The sequence below is a fragment of the Sapajus apella genome, unplaced genomic scaffold (genome assembly GCF_009761245.1).
Source record: "Sapajus apella isolate SASKATOON/1434 unplaced genomic scaffold, GSC_monkey_1.0 scaffold42, whole genome shotgun sequence".
Taxonomy (NCBI): domain Eukaryota; kingdom Metazoa; phylum Chordata; class Mammalia; order Primates; family Cebidae; genus Sapajus; species Sapajus apella.
In genome coordinates, this window is record NW_022436982.1 from 18,882,809 (window position 1) to 18,899,109 (window position 16,301).

At 36.6% G+C, this 16,301-nt stretch overlaps 1 protein-coding gene across 9 annotated transcripts in view; it reads left to right on the plus strand.

Moving 5' to 3' along the window:
- FREM1 (FRAS1 related extracellular matrix 1) overlaps positions 1 to 16,301 on the plus strand; it is a 191,757-nt gene that overhangs the window by 171,069 nt on the left and 4,387 nt on the right. For 7 of the 9 annotated variants that reach the window (XM_032300158.1, XM_032300156.1, XM_032300157.1 and 4 more), the window contains 7 exons: positions 5,802 to 5,951; positions 7,429 to 7,667; positions 8,365 to 8,412; positions 8,653 to 8,817; positions 9,034 to 9,162; positions 9,616 to 9,731; positions 15,863 to 15,948. In XM_032300158.1, the coding sequence (XP_032156049.1) occupies positions 5,802 to 5,951; positions 7,429 to 7,667; positions 8,365 to 8,412; positions 8,653 to 8,817; positions 9,034 to 9,162; positions 9,616 to 9,731; positions 15,863 to 15,948 (933 nt within the window). The other 2 variants (XM_032300159.1, XM_032300161.1) reach the window with 2 other exon arrangements.

Genomic DNA, 16,301 nt, shown 5'->3' on the forward strand with positions numbered 1-16,301 from the left:
AATATAAGCTATCAAAGCAAACATCCAAGACAATCCAGAAAAAAATATTCGGTCATTTAGAAATTATTTAAAGTTCTGACACAGGGCTGTTATAATTTTATTGCCTCGGATTTTTGATGAAATTTTTCAGAATGTTTATATGGATTCCTAAAGGGCATTTCTAAATGATCCCTCATGGAATAGGTTGATATTAGGAGATTCCAGGGGAAATCATTATTTAGTTAAGTCACACTTATTTTGTTTTAAATATGTGGGAAAATTTTGCTAGGTGCAAGTTGAAGTAAAAAAGGTTGGTACTTGCTCTCAAGGGTGTTCTATTGTGTGAGAAACACAGGCAGGAAAACACTCACTGATATTACACTGGGACCCAAAAGATGAGCTGTTGTTTGAGCTAAGAGAAATCTTGGAAGACTTCCCAGGGGAGGCAGTATTCTAGCGTGTAGATGAAGAAGAAAATTCCAGAATGAAGGACTAACACAAAAGCAGCAACACACCTTTGGGGAAGTGTGCCTAAAACTGAGGCTGGAGCCGCACTGTCTTTCTCTGACTTCTGTGGATGGGACAGGTAGCTCTCCCTCACTCACTGCGTCGCTCTCTCTATTTCCCTGCAGTTTGAGATGGATCTGAATCAAATGTGGGGGTTTGGGGGCAGCAAATACAACGGGCCTAGAAAAGCAGACAGGACTGTGGCTTTGTGATTTCCAGCCAAGGAGATGTTCTGCACACTGAGAACACTCCTCTAAGAGTAAACCATTAACATCATCTGCCACTCACTCATAAAGCGTTGAGCAAAGGCAAAAAAAAAAAAAAAAAAATGGCCTAAGTACCAAGCACCACCCCAAAATTGCCTATCTTAATATCAAACACAGAAAAGAATGGCTTTCTGCAGTTCGCTGCAAGTAGCATGATGCTTAAGGACTGTTAGTTTCCCAGGGCTGTCATAACACAGCATCAAACACTGGGTAGCTTGAAACAGAGATGTCGAGTATCTCAGTTCTGGAGCCCAGAGGTCCAAGATCAAGGTGTCAGCATGAAGGATTATTTCTGAATCTATTCCATGCCTCTCTTCCATGCTTCTGGTGGCTGGGTGGCAGACTTTGGCATCCTTAGCGTCTGCTACATCACCCCAATCTCTGCTTTCATCTTCATATAGTGTTTTCCTTATATGCATGTCTGTGTTATAAAGTGCCCCCCACCATGGAGTCTCACTGTGTTGTCCAGGCTAGAGTGCAGTGGTGCCATTTCAGCTCACTGCAACCTCCGCCTCCTGAGTTCAAGCAATTCTCCTGCCTCAGTCTCCCAAGTAGCTGGGACTACAGGCACGCATCACCATGCCCAGCTAATTTTTTTAAATTTTTAGTAGAGACAGGGTTTCACCATATTGGCCAGACTGGTCTTGAATTCCTGACCTTGTGATCCACCCACCTCAGCCTCCCAAAGTGCTGGGATTCCAGGTGTAAGCCACTGCGCTTGGCCAAGTCCCCTTTTTTATACACCATCAGTCATAATGGATGAGGGGACCACCTTATTCCAGTATGACCTCATGTTAACTAATTACACCTGTAATTACCCTAGTTCCAAATAAGACCACATTCTGAGGTACTGGGAGTAAGGACTTAACATATGAATATTTTAGAAACACAGTTCAGCCTATAACAGTGAGCCTTCACTTAGACACGCAAAAATCCATCTTTGTTTCTGTCCTTCTTCCTGTGATATTTAACTTTCTAACTCAGATAAGCTGGTTCCTCCAGCTGACCTCCTTTGTGGAAAGAGATCCTGTGTCATACGGGAAAGATTCCTGTTATGTATGTGCTGTTTACTCCTTCACTGCTACAGGCTTTTGTGATCAACCCTACAATTAAAGGGTGAGATGATTTGCACTGTGTCCCTTCCCACTTCACGTTAAGGCAGTTCAAATCTTCCATTTCTTGGGAGTCGAGAGTCTTTGCCATGTGTCATCTGCATTATTTGAGGTCTGTTTGTTACAAGATTAGGAGTAATTTTGTCTGCTAGTAGGTTTCAAGCAGCCTATCAGGTGCTCTATTTGGATTGCTAGGAACTAGAATGTATCACACTAGAAGAGACTCTGAAATCTATGTCTTGGAGGTTTCACTGGATAAGATTAATACCCATTTGTCTAGAAGAGCTTACATGCTGTTTTGAGTAGATACTAATGACTTCTCGGGACTCTAAATAATCTTATGATTTTAGATATTATTTAGACAATTTAGGAAATAATATAAGCATATCTTATAAATTCGGAAAAAAAAACACTTGGCTGTTCATTGTTTTGAAATTTTATTTACTCAGAGGAAGTTTTATAAACTGAAATCTTGCTTTAGGGAATTTTGAAGTTCTTCATGTCCACAGGTCCAGTAAATATTTACTCCTGTTTTGTTAATCCTTGTATTTTCTGGGTCTGGTGTCCCCATCCCCATACCTACCCGTTTTACCAAGGGAAATCAATTTGTTCCTTTAAAAAATGACAGCTTCCATGATTGGGTGAAAAAACAGAATGAGCAATCGAAGGCAGTGGGACTTTGGAAGGTTTGAGAACTCTTACGTGGGAGCTGGGAGGAACCTTGCCTTGAAGCTGCAACTATGCTACCAGACCAAAAAAACCCAAACAAACAAAAGCAAATCCTGACTACTTTGCATTCAGCTATTGGGGCTAATCTTATGTGGATATAAAAATACTCCTAAGAAACTGATTGTTTTCCTTTAAAATATGTGTTCCTGAAAGGCTTGCAGCACTCTTAATTGAAATTTCATCATCCCTTAGGGTCACAGATCTCTAATGTGGCATTTATTAAAAAATATCGAGAAAATGTCTTTCAGTGGAGAAATCTGCTTTTCAGGAAAATATCCAGGAACTTACCTACTGTGTAAAGTGGATATATCTGCATAAAGTGACACCTCTCTTTCCTCTTCAGCACCTTTTGTTTTGCAGGAACAGGGAGTCAGTCCAAGCCTTCTGAAAATAATTGTATATCTCAGGGACTTAGCAAACACTTTGCACCTTGAAAGTGAAAGAGAAAGGGAAAAAATGATAAAGTTCTTACTTCCAGTCTCATTAACCTAAAGAGCTGGTCCTCTGCACACCTGGTAGGCATAGAAACCAAGTTGGAATGCAGACAAACAAATCAGAAGCACTTAAATGAAACTGAGAAGATATTTCTCTAACCCTTAACCATCTGGTTCTACTCTATAAGGTCCAACAAAAACCTTAAGGTTTTTTCTTTTTGGTTGGAGGGTACTATAATTTTTAAAAATTAATCTTAAAATAAGGGATTTGGTTGCGAGTTGGAAATATTTTTGTATTAGACATAATGTTAATTGTACAGTCTTTGGGGGTCAAAATGGTTCTCCAAATAGTAGCAATCATATTATTCATATGCCTTCTTCATTGTCCACCTCTTATCTTTTCATGCCGATTGTATTGCAGCAGCTGTCTATGTGGTCTCCCAACTTCTAGCCTCTCTGTTCATCTGTCTGGCTCTCCAAATCTTCTCATATAACAGTCTCAGGCTTATTTTGCTAAAACATCCACTTTCAGTATGTGACTTCTTTGTTCAAGAACCTTTCCTGTTGCCTATGTTGTAAAGTCTGAATCTGGCCACCTGGTGTCCAGGGCTCTCTGCAGTCTGGCCACAAATCATCTTTGCAACCTCATGGCTTCCTGTCCACCCATGTAACCTCTCTATTCCAGCCAGCTAATCCACCTGATCAAGAGCTCTACTTTGCTATCTTCCTATCTTTGCTATGTTGTTTTCCCATTTCTTCCCTTCTAATCCTTTCACTTCTACAACCCACATTTACATAGGATCTACCATTTCTTCTGTATCTTTTGGTAGCTAAACATATATAGTTTTCAATAATTATTTGACTTTTCTGATTTTGCTTTTGCCTCCTCCAAAAGATTTTAAGCTCCTTTAGATCAGGGCGTGGCTTATGTTATACTTCTGGTATTCTCCATAGCATCTAATGCAAAGATAAGCATATCATAAGTACAAAATATATATTTTGATATATTGATTCATCTATTCATGAGATTGGAATTACATTTTATTATTATACATACTAGATGCTTCAGCTTCTGCTTTTGCAAAGACTGTGAATGAAATTGCTTTCAGAACTCAGTGCTGAAAACTTAATAAATTAGCTGTCAGCCTATTTTTTAATAAAATAAAATTATTCCAAATACACATAACTTTTTCCCTCTAAGTGTAGCGAGCCAAAAGTAGGAGAAGTGGATAGCTTCACCTTTCCATTGGCCTCTGTGGAGGGTTGAAGAGACCAATTAGATCATGAGATCTATATGAGGCATACCTTCAAGAAAGAGGCCATCATATAGATGGACAGTTGAGGTGTGTAAGTCTGTAGGAAGCATTCTGCAAGAAAAAAAAGTCTTTTTTTTTGGAGCTTGGGAAAAGGTCTCACTCTGTCACCCAGGCTGGAGTGCAGTGGCACATTCTGGGCTCATTGCAGCCTTGACTTTCTGGGCTCAAGTGATCCTCCCACCTCAGCCTCCTGAGTAATTGAGATCACAGGCAAATGCCACCACGCCCACTTAATTTTTGTTTTTGTTTTTTGTAGAGATGGGGTTTTGCTCTGTTGGCTAGGCTGGTCTCAAACTCCTGAGCTCAAGTAATCCACCCACCTTGGCCTCTCAAAGTGCTGGGATTACAGGTGTGCATCATCGCGCCCAGACAAGAGTCATATTTTTAACAGAAGACTTTTTAAAAAGTTTAACTGCCTTATATAGGGGGGCTCAGGGGAGGAAAATCACTCAAATAGCCAATGAGCAAATGGCAGAGTAAGCTTTTCCAACTTAGCTCAGAAAAGTTATACCATAAGTTTACTGTGTTTATTCCTCTTAAACTTGAGCCTTCTTTCTCCACTAAAAAGTATTCTCTTTTCTTCCTGCCACCACTTGCTCTTCTAAATAAACTCAGGGGATATCCTGTGATCCACATCATGGAAACTGCTCAGGATGAGATCATCTCAGAAGTTTCTTCCAGCCTTAATATTGTGTGTATATGGAGTTGCTTTGTTTCCCATCTTGGTGGTGACAGGATGGCTGGGATATGTTTGTAATGTCGAAACTGTTTTGTATAATATTGAGTTCACAAAGTTACTGTGAACCGAGCTTGATTGTAACTTCATGAACAGAGGTAGTCAGAAAGAGGGGGAAAAAATGGCTCTATTTCTAGAATCCGCAGACCATAAATTCTCTCTAGGAAGATATCAAACTTCTGAATATTACATCATCAGAAAAAGCATTTGTGGGCTAGAAAGATCTCAGGAAGTGAGGAAGCCGATGCAAGCAGCTGTCTTTAGAAATGATTAAGAAATCAGTCATTTCAAGGGTTCTGTGAATAGCATGAAGCACCATCCAATAATCACTTCTGTCTGTATCAACAACTTAAGATTTTTTTAAACTATTAAGATTTTAAGATTGCAATACTTGTTTATTCTTAAGAAGAGAAGGGACAGGTTGGGGAAAAATTAAGTCTTGGATCTTATCTAATAACCCTTTTTTTTTTATCCTTCACATAATGCAGCTTACTTTTTTGTTACAGTGTTTGCATTTAAACGGAATCATCATTGTCCAGGAACAAATGTGGTCTTTTCATATTATTTGGGAGAACAGCAGGACTTCAGTGAGTTGGTAGCAGTACAATAGCTCACTCGGGCTATTGCAGTCTAGCTGTAGACATGTTAATTAATATATTTCTCTGACACCTAGGTGATTGAAATAGCAATTAAAGAGTAATTAAAATGTTTACTTCTTGTAGGAATGTCAACTAAGATGTGGAATATAGCAATTACCTATGACGGATTAGAGGAAGATGATGAGGTCTTTGAAGTAATTCTGAACTCCCCTGTGAATGCAGTTCTTGGCACAAAGACAAAAGCTGCAGTGAAAATTTTGGACTCAAAAGGAGGTATTCTTTTGATCCTCATCTTGAAATCAGGAGCCGTACTGGCACTGTAGCTCTTGCTTTCAACAGCCAATGTGCTTGATAACACCTTCAAATCAAAATGCTTAATTTCTTGTCAAGAAAGCACCCTCAGTCGTGATGTAGGCCCTTTATTCTGGTTTCTGCTTCATGTGGTTTTCCTCCTGCTAAGAATGATCGCTTGAGAAAAGCAACAAGTCAGGGCCGGAGTGGTTTTTTTTCTACCCATTTGTTGTTCTCACCGAGGGGGAAACAGTGTTGGTGAGAATCTATCAACAATTATTTTCCCCCAGAGTCTGTAGAGCTGTAATTATCTTCCTCTGTTAAAGAGTGCTCTTAATGCCTAAAATCTGAGCCCCCACTGTAGTGTGACCAGGAAAATTCTAAGAGAGGAAGGAATTGGAGAAAAAAATAGATGTGAAAGATGCAGCTGGCTTGGGAATTTGGGAGCAGCTGGAGAATATTAATGAATGACTTTGGATGGCAGCGCCAAACAGACAATCCTGGATTGTCTATGCTAAAGAACAACCTGTGAACTAAACAAAATAAAGACCAGCCAAAGTCTTTGGTGCTGTGATTTTTTTCTGCCAAATGCCTTCCAGTTAGTTGTCTTTTTAGCATTTGAGAAGTGTTCCATACCATACTCAATCTTATACCCCCATTTTTACACCTGTCATGCCCTATGGTCTATATTTTTTCTTGCCTGGAATCTATTACCTTTCTTACTCTATAATAAAAATGGGCACTCTCCTCTTTTCTTTGTAATATCCATGTTTCCGCAACATCTCCCCCCTACCTTTCCTCAACAAATTTATTTCTTTTCCAGTAGAATCTTCTGGTCACGTGAAGTATACAAAAGACATGATATACACATCTTATATATGAAATAGACACTACCCAGACAAGGGTTCTGCCCTCAAATTTTTTATGCCTTCCCAGAAATACTAATTGGTGAGGTTTCTAATAGAAGCCACTCTATTAAGATTTACTGGGTCTTTGTTCTGTTGCAACTAAGTGCAAAGTTTTATAAATACAACTTAATTCTATGACATCTTTAAACAATTCCAGTTTCTACCTCTAGGAAATGAATAAAGTCCTTGTGAAATACTACTTAATCAGTGAATAAACTTGTATATTGGGGTATACTATAATAAGAGAGGTGAGACTTTTCCCCCAGTGTATGGCATGATTATAAAATTATAACAGTGATTTTTATTTGGAGTTTATGGAATCGATTTCATGACCTTCTAATCACTCAATAGATGTGCAGACGGGCACAGATTTCCTGGATGTAAACTGATGAAGAATAAAGGCGTTTTTGGCAAATGGCAAAAAGGCAACATCTGGTGGGAAAACCATCCATCTAGGTTTAATGACAAGCTGCTCCAGGAGCTGTGTCAATATGATCCCTTATCTGTTTGTGTAAAATGAACTGACCGCCTGCCATCTTGCATGCCTCCAGGACAGTGCCATCCTTCATATTCCTCCAATCAAAGCAAGCACAGAACATGGGAGAAGGGCGTTTGGCGTCTGCTGCCCCCAGGGTCTTCCTCATCCACCACTTCTGGTTCCTTTCATCTGGAAAGAAGACCTCTTCCATCTTCCACGCAGCTAGCAGTCACCAGGGGAGACACCCTGTGGGGCTTTGATTCTACACATTTTTCTCAAAGGAAGCTTAGGACCCGTGGGAATGGCAAAACAGTAAGGATGGGGACCTTTTGGGAGCTGATGTGCAGAATACATACTGAAAGAATCAAAAGATGTTAAGTATTGTGAAACACTGAAGAAGCTGTTTTGATTTTCATAGTGAGTGGGGGCCATGGTTCCTTGCACAGTTATGCAGTGCCTTCTGTTTACAAAGATCATGAGGCTGCCTTGCTTCTTTAATTGTACTAACTGAGGTCATAGATAATGCTGATTTATCCGTATGATTTCTGCTTTGATTCCTTTTGGGACCAGGACAAATAGGGAATGACCAGTGACCCTAAAATAGAGGGAGATTAAATGATGCAACTGGGTGTGGAAGCCATGGCTTTGACCTTATTAACACAGCATTCTAACCACTGCACACTCTCATGTGTGCACGTGTGTGTGTGTGTGTGTGTGTGTGTGTGTGTGTATATTCTTGGACCTCTGTGTACTATAGATATACCAAAAAATAAAGAGATATTTCCTCCCTGACTGGAGCTGTGTATGTGTGAATCCATACAACAAATTCTGTTTAGGCCTACTGATTTCTGAAATTCCAAAGATTTGGACATGGAAAATCTTAAGATACATATTGCACATAAGATACTAATTGTTCAGACATTAGCAAGATCTTGCTGAGTGGTTTTACCCTATTGCTAGTTATTAGTCAATCCAATTCTGTTCATATGTTGTTCTCTGTCAATTTCAGGTTCATCCATCCTCTGTTTATAGAAATGGAACAGACGTCATCTATAATGTAAGCATAGCCACAGAATTGCTAAATTTCTTATATTTATGGCTGCAAGTATTTAGTGAAACTAATATTTTATATTTTTACATTTATATAAAATTGTTTTGAAATCAGAGGCTTAGGTGTTCAGAAAAACAAATACTCTTATCTTTTTGCCTTGACCAAATTTTTGAATTGCTCGTTATTTGGTTTGCTATCTTGGTGTTTCTTTTTTCCTTATTGTTGTTGATTGTTGGTTTCCTCAAGTATCATGGGATCGTTTCCTTGAAACTGGAGGATGACAGTTTTCCAAGTCAGAAAAGGAAGGCCAAAGTATCCATCACTAGTCAGCCCCAAAAGACAATTAAGGGGGCAGAACTGCCTCAAGCAGATAAGGTGGAATCCACAACTGGCTCACACTTCCCCAGACAGGTATGAAAATCTTTTTTCCTTCCTATTCACCTTATAACAAGTTGTTTGCTGGGCCATAAACACACTTAATTCACAAAATAGCCTCCAAGATTGGTTGGGGGGACAGTTTACTCAACACAAATGCTACTCAACAAATGATGACCCAAAGGAGATGAATATGTGAGCAACTTTCCTTAAGACAACTCTAAATTGCTAAGTTGCCTTTTCTCCTCAAAGGACCATTTGACCTCCTTTCCAAAGAATTGCACTCTGGAATTAAAGGGACTCTTCCATTTTGAAGAAGGCATCCAGAAGCTGTATCAGTGCAATGGGATTGCCTGGAAAGCCTGGAGTCCCCAAGCCAAGGTGGGAGACAGGCTGAGCAGCCAAGCACCTTTACTTGCAGTGTGCTCTCTGATAAGCTAATAAAGGGGAATGATCTGGTGCATGACTCAACTCATGCTACATCTTCCTGCCAAGGTTACAACTTGAAGGCTAAGAAGAAAAATGTGCCCAAAGTGGCTTTACAAAAAAATCACAAAATACGTTAGTTAAATCAATGTCATTTAACATGTTTACTTGTTTTGTTTGGTTATCAGAATGTCAAAGTTGTAAAGTTGAAATGTTGCTGACTGTGATAGTGTTTTCTGTAAGAAGCTATTGCGTTTCTCAAGATGAAGAATTGGGATTAGGGCTGGCTCCCTTTGTGGTGACAAAACTACTTGACTGAAGTTAGGGGACTCGTAGGGCTCCTTATGCTGAGCTGACTCCAGATCGTAAAAGACCATTATGATGTGAACACAGAGAACTGTTTTTCAGGATGTGGAGGACAAATCCTGCCCGGCTGGGTGGCACCATCACTCAGGCTATTGTCACATCTTGATCACAGAGCAGAAAGGCACCTGGAATGCAGCTGCCCAAGCTTGCAGGGAACAGTAAGGAACCCTTTTGCACATTTGATTGATGTCTTCTTTTCCACTATTTCTCTATTTTCTTATGGAAGTCAACAGTTGCTTCATTCATTCAACAAGTATTGAGTGTTTAATATCTGTTTGGCTTTGTTTTAGGAGCCCCGAGGGAGTTCTGTAGCTCAGAATGGATTTGTGAGTGTCCTTGATAATGTATCTGGTTAGTGCAAAAGTAATTGCAGTTTTTGCCGTTACTTTTGTACCTACCTAATATTTGACTTTGTTCTTTTCTGTAAAAGCTGCCCCATTGCCATGTTTCTCTTTCTTTTCTTTTTTCCTCTCTAACTCAGTCTTTGTGAGGAAATCAGAAAGAGATTTTCTGAGTCAGCAGCATTGCAGTTCTGATATCTTTTTTTATGTGATAAGAATTTGTGCCCATTTAATTGAAAGTATATAGCAATGAAAAGCCTTATAGCATCGGGCCTCTAGCAATACGATTATATAGAGATGATTATACAGCTGGACAAGTAGGACGAAGGCTTACTAGGTAACAGAACATTCAAGAAAAGATGACTTGTAGTCAGGTAATGACAACCAAATGTATATAGTCCAGGACTTTAAAAATGCATATGTGCTCATCCCTGACTCTCCCTTTTTTTTTGGTCAACCTGGATATTATGCAAACAACACAATTGGACTAATATGCCCCATGGCTGGAAATTGAGACTAGGGAAGTCTCTGGTTATTATTGATCAGATCTTTTACTTCATCAAATTTAAAATGTTATACTTAGTTAAAGACGCCATTAAGAAAATGAAAGAGCAAACCACATTCAGGAAAGGCTATTCTCAAACATAAACCTAATAAGTCTTAAATCCAGAAAGTACACACAACTTCTACAAATCAATGACAAAAAGACAATTCAAACAATAGTAAATGATTGGGAGTTTTTGCAAGATGTACAGTTGGTCAATAAATAAATGAAAAGGTGCTCAAAAACATTAGATATTAGGTAAATAAAAATGAAAACCAAAATGAAATACAGTTGGTTAATAAATAAATGAAAAGGTGCTCAAAAACTTTAGATATTAGGTAAATAAAAATGAAAACCAAAATGAAATACCACTTCACACCTACTAGAATAGTTAAAATTATAAATATGGCAATCCAAATTTGTTTTTAATTTTTAAACTTTTATGTTCGGAGTAAATGTGCAGGTTTGTTACCTGGGTAAACATGTGTCATGGGGGTTGGTTGTATAGATAATTTCATCACCCAGGTGTTAAGCCTAGTACCCATTAGTTATTTTTCCTGATCTTCTCCCTCCTCTCACCTTCCACATTCCAATGTGGGTTGTTCCCCTCTGTGTCCATGTGTTCTCATCATTTAGCTTCCACTTTTGAGAACATGCAGCATTTGGTTTTCTGTACCTGTATTAGTTTGCTGCAGATAATGACCTCCAGCTCCATCCATGTCCTTGCAAAGGACATAATCTTGTTCTTTTTTATGGCTGCATAGTATTCCATGGTAGATAATACCAAATGTTGATAAATATGTAGAGCAAATAGAATTCTCATGTGTTGTTGGTGGAAGTGTAAAATGATACAATCACTTTGTAGAACGGTCTAGCAGTTTCTTATAAAGTTACATGCATCTACCCTATGACCTAACATATTCTACTCCTAGGTATTTAACCAAAAGAAATAAAAATATATGCTAAAAAAAGCTTTATAAAAGTATCACATAGCAACTTTATTCATAGTAATACTAATTTAGGTTATTTTTTGTTACGGATGTTTAGAAGTACTTGATGTTTTCTTCATCCACAAGAGAATAAATTGGTTTTTTTTTTTATAAATTATTTTATAAGTGATGGAATAAACTACTGAAACCTCCAACAATTGTAGATAAATCAAAAATAGAATGTAGAGAGAAAGCAGCCCTACACAACAGAATACTTATATAATTCCATATATATAAATAATAAAATATAATCTATGTTGTTAGAAATAAAAAATTGTTATCTCTGGTAAGATTGTGGAATGACTAGAAAACAGCATGAGGCAACGTTCTTAAGTGAGAGAAGTGTTCAATGTCTTATTCTAAGTGGTTATTAAATGGATGTGTATACAATTGGCAACATTAATCAAATTGAATATTTAAAAATCTATTCATTTTATTATACGTAAATTATACCTAGTTTTTTAAAAGCTAATAAAATGTTTTAAAAGTGTTTTTAAAAATTGGCAAAACCGTTTTCTTCACTGGTATATTTCATGTTCTAACTGTGAGTAGAGTCACCAGAGAGGTTAAACAGTGGCTTTCAGGAGTTTGTTGTTGTTACATTGGTGATATCAAATAAGATAAAATGTTAACATTTTTACAAATAATAATTGTTTTAAACACATATAATTCCATAGTGCTATATGTTAAAGAAAAAAGAAGACATTCTTAAGCTGTTAAAATGACATCTTAACTAGATGTCATTTAGTTTGTCTTTACGTATTGAAAGCTCCAGTATTGGTCTTTTTTCCTCCTTGAGGAAAGAGCTTTGGTGTTGATCAAAAGCTATCTAAACTAGCAGGATGATTGCAGTATGTAACAAATGGGAGAATACTCTGGTGTCTCTGCTTACAAAATTAAGGGAAAGAGTGGTTATACTCCAGCCAAAGTTATCAAGATTAAATTGTTGATTTGTTGATAAAATGTAGATGAACATAATAGAACTTCCCAACCTGAAGTTTAGAAGCAACCTTTTGTTCATCTTCCAGTGGTTCTTAAAGGACAATGCAAGTAGCTGGTCTATAATGAAGCTTTCATTGGTTCTTTATGTATGAGAAACGTAAGGACAGTATGTATTGAGAGATATTTTTCCATTCAGTCATTGATAGTGGTGTCAGATTGCCAATGTGTTTTTTTTAAAGAACTGTTCTTTATCCTGAGATTATAATAGTCTACCTTTTTGTTGTCAAAAATCACTTTTTATGATATAATAGCAATATAATAACATTGTCGATGCACTCATGTTGACAAATCTACATCAGTCTCCCATCATCTTTTGTTTTCATTTTATTGATCCACCTATTAATAATTATGGGTAGGTTCTATCGGTGAGTAGCAAGGAGTTCTTCACAAATGTATTAATACTGTACCATTCAATCATCACAATAATAAACTCAAGGCCCAAATTAATTTAAAAGCATAGGTACTTTCTCATGCGCTTAATCTAAGATTTCATCTGCAGCTTGGTTTTTAAGCAGTTTCACCCGTGACCCTTTTATATTAGCCTGACCGTAGTTCTACATGCCTCCTTGTCAATAATGTCTTACTTTTATATTGATAGTATGTGAAATTGTTTCACATGTATTAGCTTATTTGATCCTTCCATCATGTCTCTTATCTACAGTTTACAGATTTATTTAAAAAGAGGTTCAAGGAAGCAAAATCACTTCCTCACAGTCATATATGGAAGTAAATGAAAGAGACAGAATTTAGTTTTTCATCATTATACTCTCTAAAATACATCCCCTAAGTATAGTGGGTTTCTCATCACAGATGTACTGACAAGCATGTCTATTTTAACTGTGTTGAGGTTACACAAAGTAGATTTTCAAAATTATGTGTTAATAATTGTTTTTCTCTCACTGCAAACACATATTAAGATTTTTATTAAATTATGGACCCTAAGTTGGATTTAAATCAAACTAACATTTCAAGGCAAACCTAAAATATGATCAAATTCCTCATTTATAGATTCATTCATTTAACAAATATTTCTGAAAGTCCTTTACAGAAGGTCATTCACAACACCCATATTTCCATAAGGACAGCAAATTTTACTTTATCCTTTGTCCCTAACCAGATTGTTAACTCAACTCAATCTTTATCTCCAATCTTCTTTCCTCCCCATTGGTGTTTTATTATTTTTCTAAGTCAAGGGAGCCAGACTCCTAGATTATGCATTTCTTGAATTTACATATTGTAATCTCATCTGCTCATTTCCTCAGGCAGTCATTGTACATTTGGTAATTCTATTATTATAGATCATTATCTATTAAACCATTTTGTTTTCCCACAGGAGTGTCTGGAACCCCTGCTGGCCTTTCCTTAGAGTTACCCTGAATTATACCTATACTTAATCAAAAATTTTCAGAGAAGTAGATGTTTATTTCTATAACCAGAAAAATTAAAGCTTTTGTTTCTAATTCTATAATACAAATATTTGTGTATGTATACCTACTTAATTTAATTTTATATCCATATATACACCTATGTAGATACCTACCATATTTTATATGTATGTGAGCATAAAATAAAAGGAGTGATATTTTTATAAAATAATCAACATATGAATACCTAAATATTTCTTTTGTGAACAACTACGCTCTAATATTTTAACTACCTGAAGCAGAGCTATCTTCCCATCTCACTCTTTTGGAATTTCTTGCTTTTTTGAGAGTCAGTAAGAAAACCAAAACTGTACTTGAGCAGCTAAAATGGATTTTACTAAGTTTGTTTTAAAGATAGCTTTAGGAATATTCAAACTAGAGAAGATGTTAAATATCATTGAATAAAACCCATTGCATTTTGATGATGAAGTTGGGGCTGCGAAGTGAGGGAACTTCAGTAAGGTAATTTGTTCAGTAAGAGAATTAGGGAATTCAGTGAGAGAATTAAGGGGCAATCGGAAGTGGAACCCGGGTCTCTCATGCTCTGTGCAAAATGCCATAGTAACTAGGACACCTCCTCAAGCCCTCCCTTGGCTTATGTTTAACACAAGTTTGATATTGTGTGTTCTAAGCCTACAGCACATTAGAATGACCATGTTGAATGTGATGGGGAGGGGAGGAGAGGAGATGCCTCATCATACCTGCTGTAACTGTCAGACAGGAGCTGAGAATCGATAATGAGGTCGATTAGAGCCAAGTCACAAAACCCAGTTCAGCAGTGTAAGGCCATTCAGTGAGGGACAAAGTGCCTTCTATATATCTAAGTAAAAGAGGCCTAGAAATCATCATTGCATCAGATAGCAGCAAAGTACTATTATTAGTAGGGGAAAATCATTTAAAAATAGACAAATTATGTTCACCATATCTAGTCTGGAAAAGCAGAGAAATAGTTCTGAATTTCAAAAAGACAGGCAAAATAAATACAATTAAATTAAATTCAATAGCTATCTAAAATAATGTGTTACTAATTTTGTTTCCTACTTTTCATATCAATGGATATTAACTAGGCAAAAAGATCATGGTGATTTAATTTTTTTCTTGTTTAATTTATTTAAATGCTTAAAATTATTTTTTAAAATTTAATTTTAAGTTTAATTGACAAATAATAATTATATATATTTGTGGGGTACAATGTAATGTTAGGATACACGTATACATGATGTATTTGTTTCTTGTTTGAAACTTTCTTTTTTTTTTCTTAAAGAAGAAACAAAGAATTATTTATTGGCTTTTACTTAAAGCATTTTTAAAGAGGTTTTAATGAGCACCGCTGGGGAATTAGGCACAATCAAATATTGCTTCTAAAAATAGCTAGCTGCAAAAATAATTCATAAAAAATTCTGTTTTGTGAAAAATATTTTATATATGTTTGTAAAAACAGGCACTTTAATTTCTACACATTATAAGAAGGTTTGACAGTTGGAGCTATACTCATTTTATTGAATATAATGAAGCAGTCATAATTAAATGTTTATTTGACTAAACACACTAAGCTCCAAATTTAAGCCTGATGTAATTTTATCTAAATAGTTTGGGTTACCTTACTGATCAAATTAACTTGGTATTTTCCAAATTTATACCAGTTAGAAATAAACTTATGAGAAGAATAGTATTTTGGCATTAAATAAATAATCGTTATAAGTGGGCAGTTGCTGAGTTTCCAAAAAGATGTTTGAAATCTGTTGTTTATGTTTTAAAACCTATTGATGTTTTATGCTGGAAAGCCCAGATATACAATAAAAGATCACTTTCCTTGATGTCACTTACGCCCACCCTGCAGATACTTTTAAAATAAAACTACAGTACTAAAATCTTAGAAAGTCCTTTTAACATACATACATTTTTGTGTATTTTAAACTTATTTTTATTTCTGTTATGCAGAAATGTTAACTGCTTGTTGCTGATGCTCTCATTTTCATTTGCATGTAGATACCTGGGCAACCTTGTAACTGTATTCTCCAGGCAGCACATGCGATGGCTCTGGGACATTGGTGGGAGAAAGTCCTTCTGGATAGGCAAGTATCTGTGCTGCACTGAGGAGCAAGGCAAGGACATGAAACAAACAAGCGCCACCACCCTGCTACTCACTTCCATGGATTAAATGATCATGGTTTACCATCATAGGGAACCAATTTTAAACTCATCTTAAACCTTTGACACAATACATTCATTTTAAGACATCTATCCCAAAGAAATAAATAGGGATGTGGTCAGATTGATAAGCAAGAGAATTCAATGCAATAATATTTCTAAAAGTAAGAATTAGAAATCACTGTAACTAAAGAATGGTTAAATAAATTATAGTATAGCCATATGAAGGAATATGTTAGATTTAATGATTTTGCAAGCCATTAAATAATCAAGACAT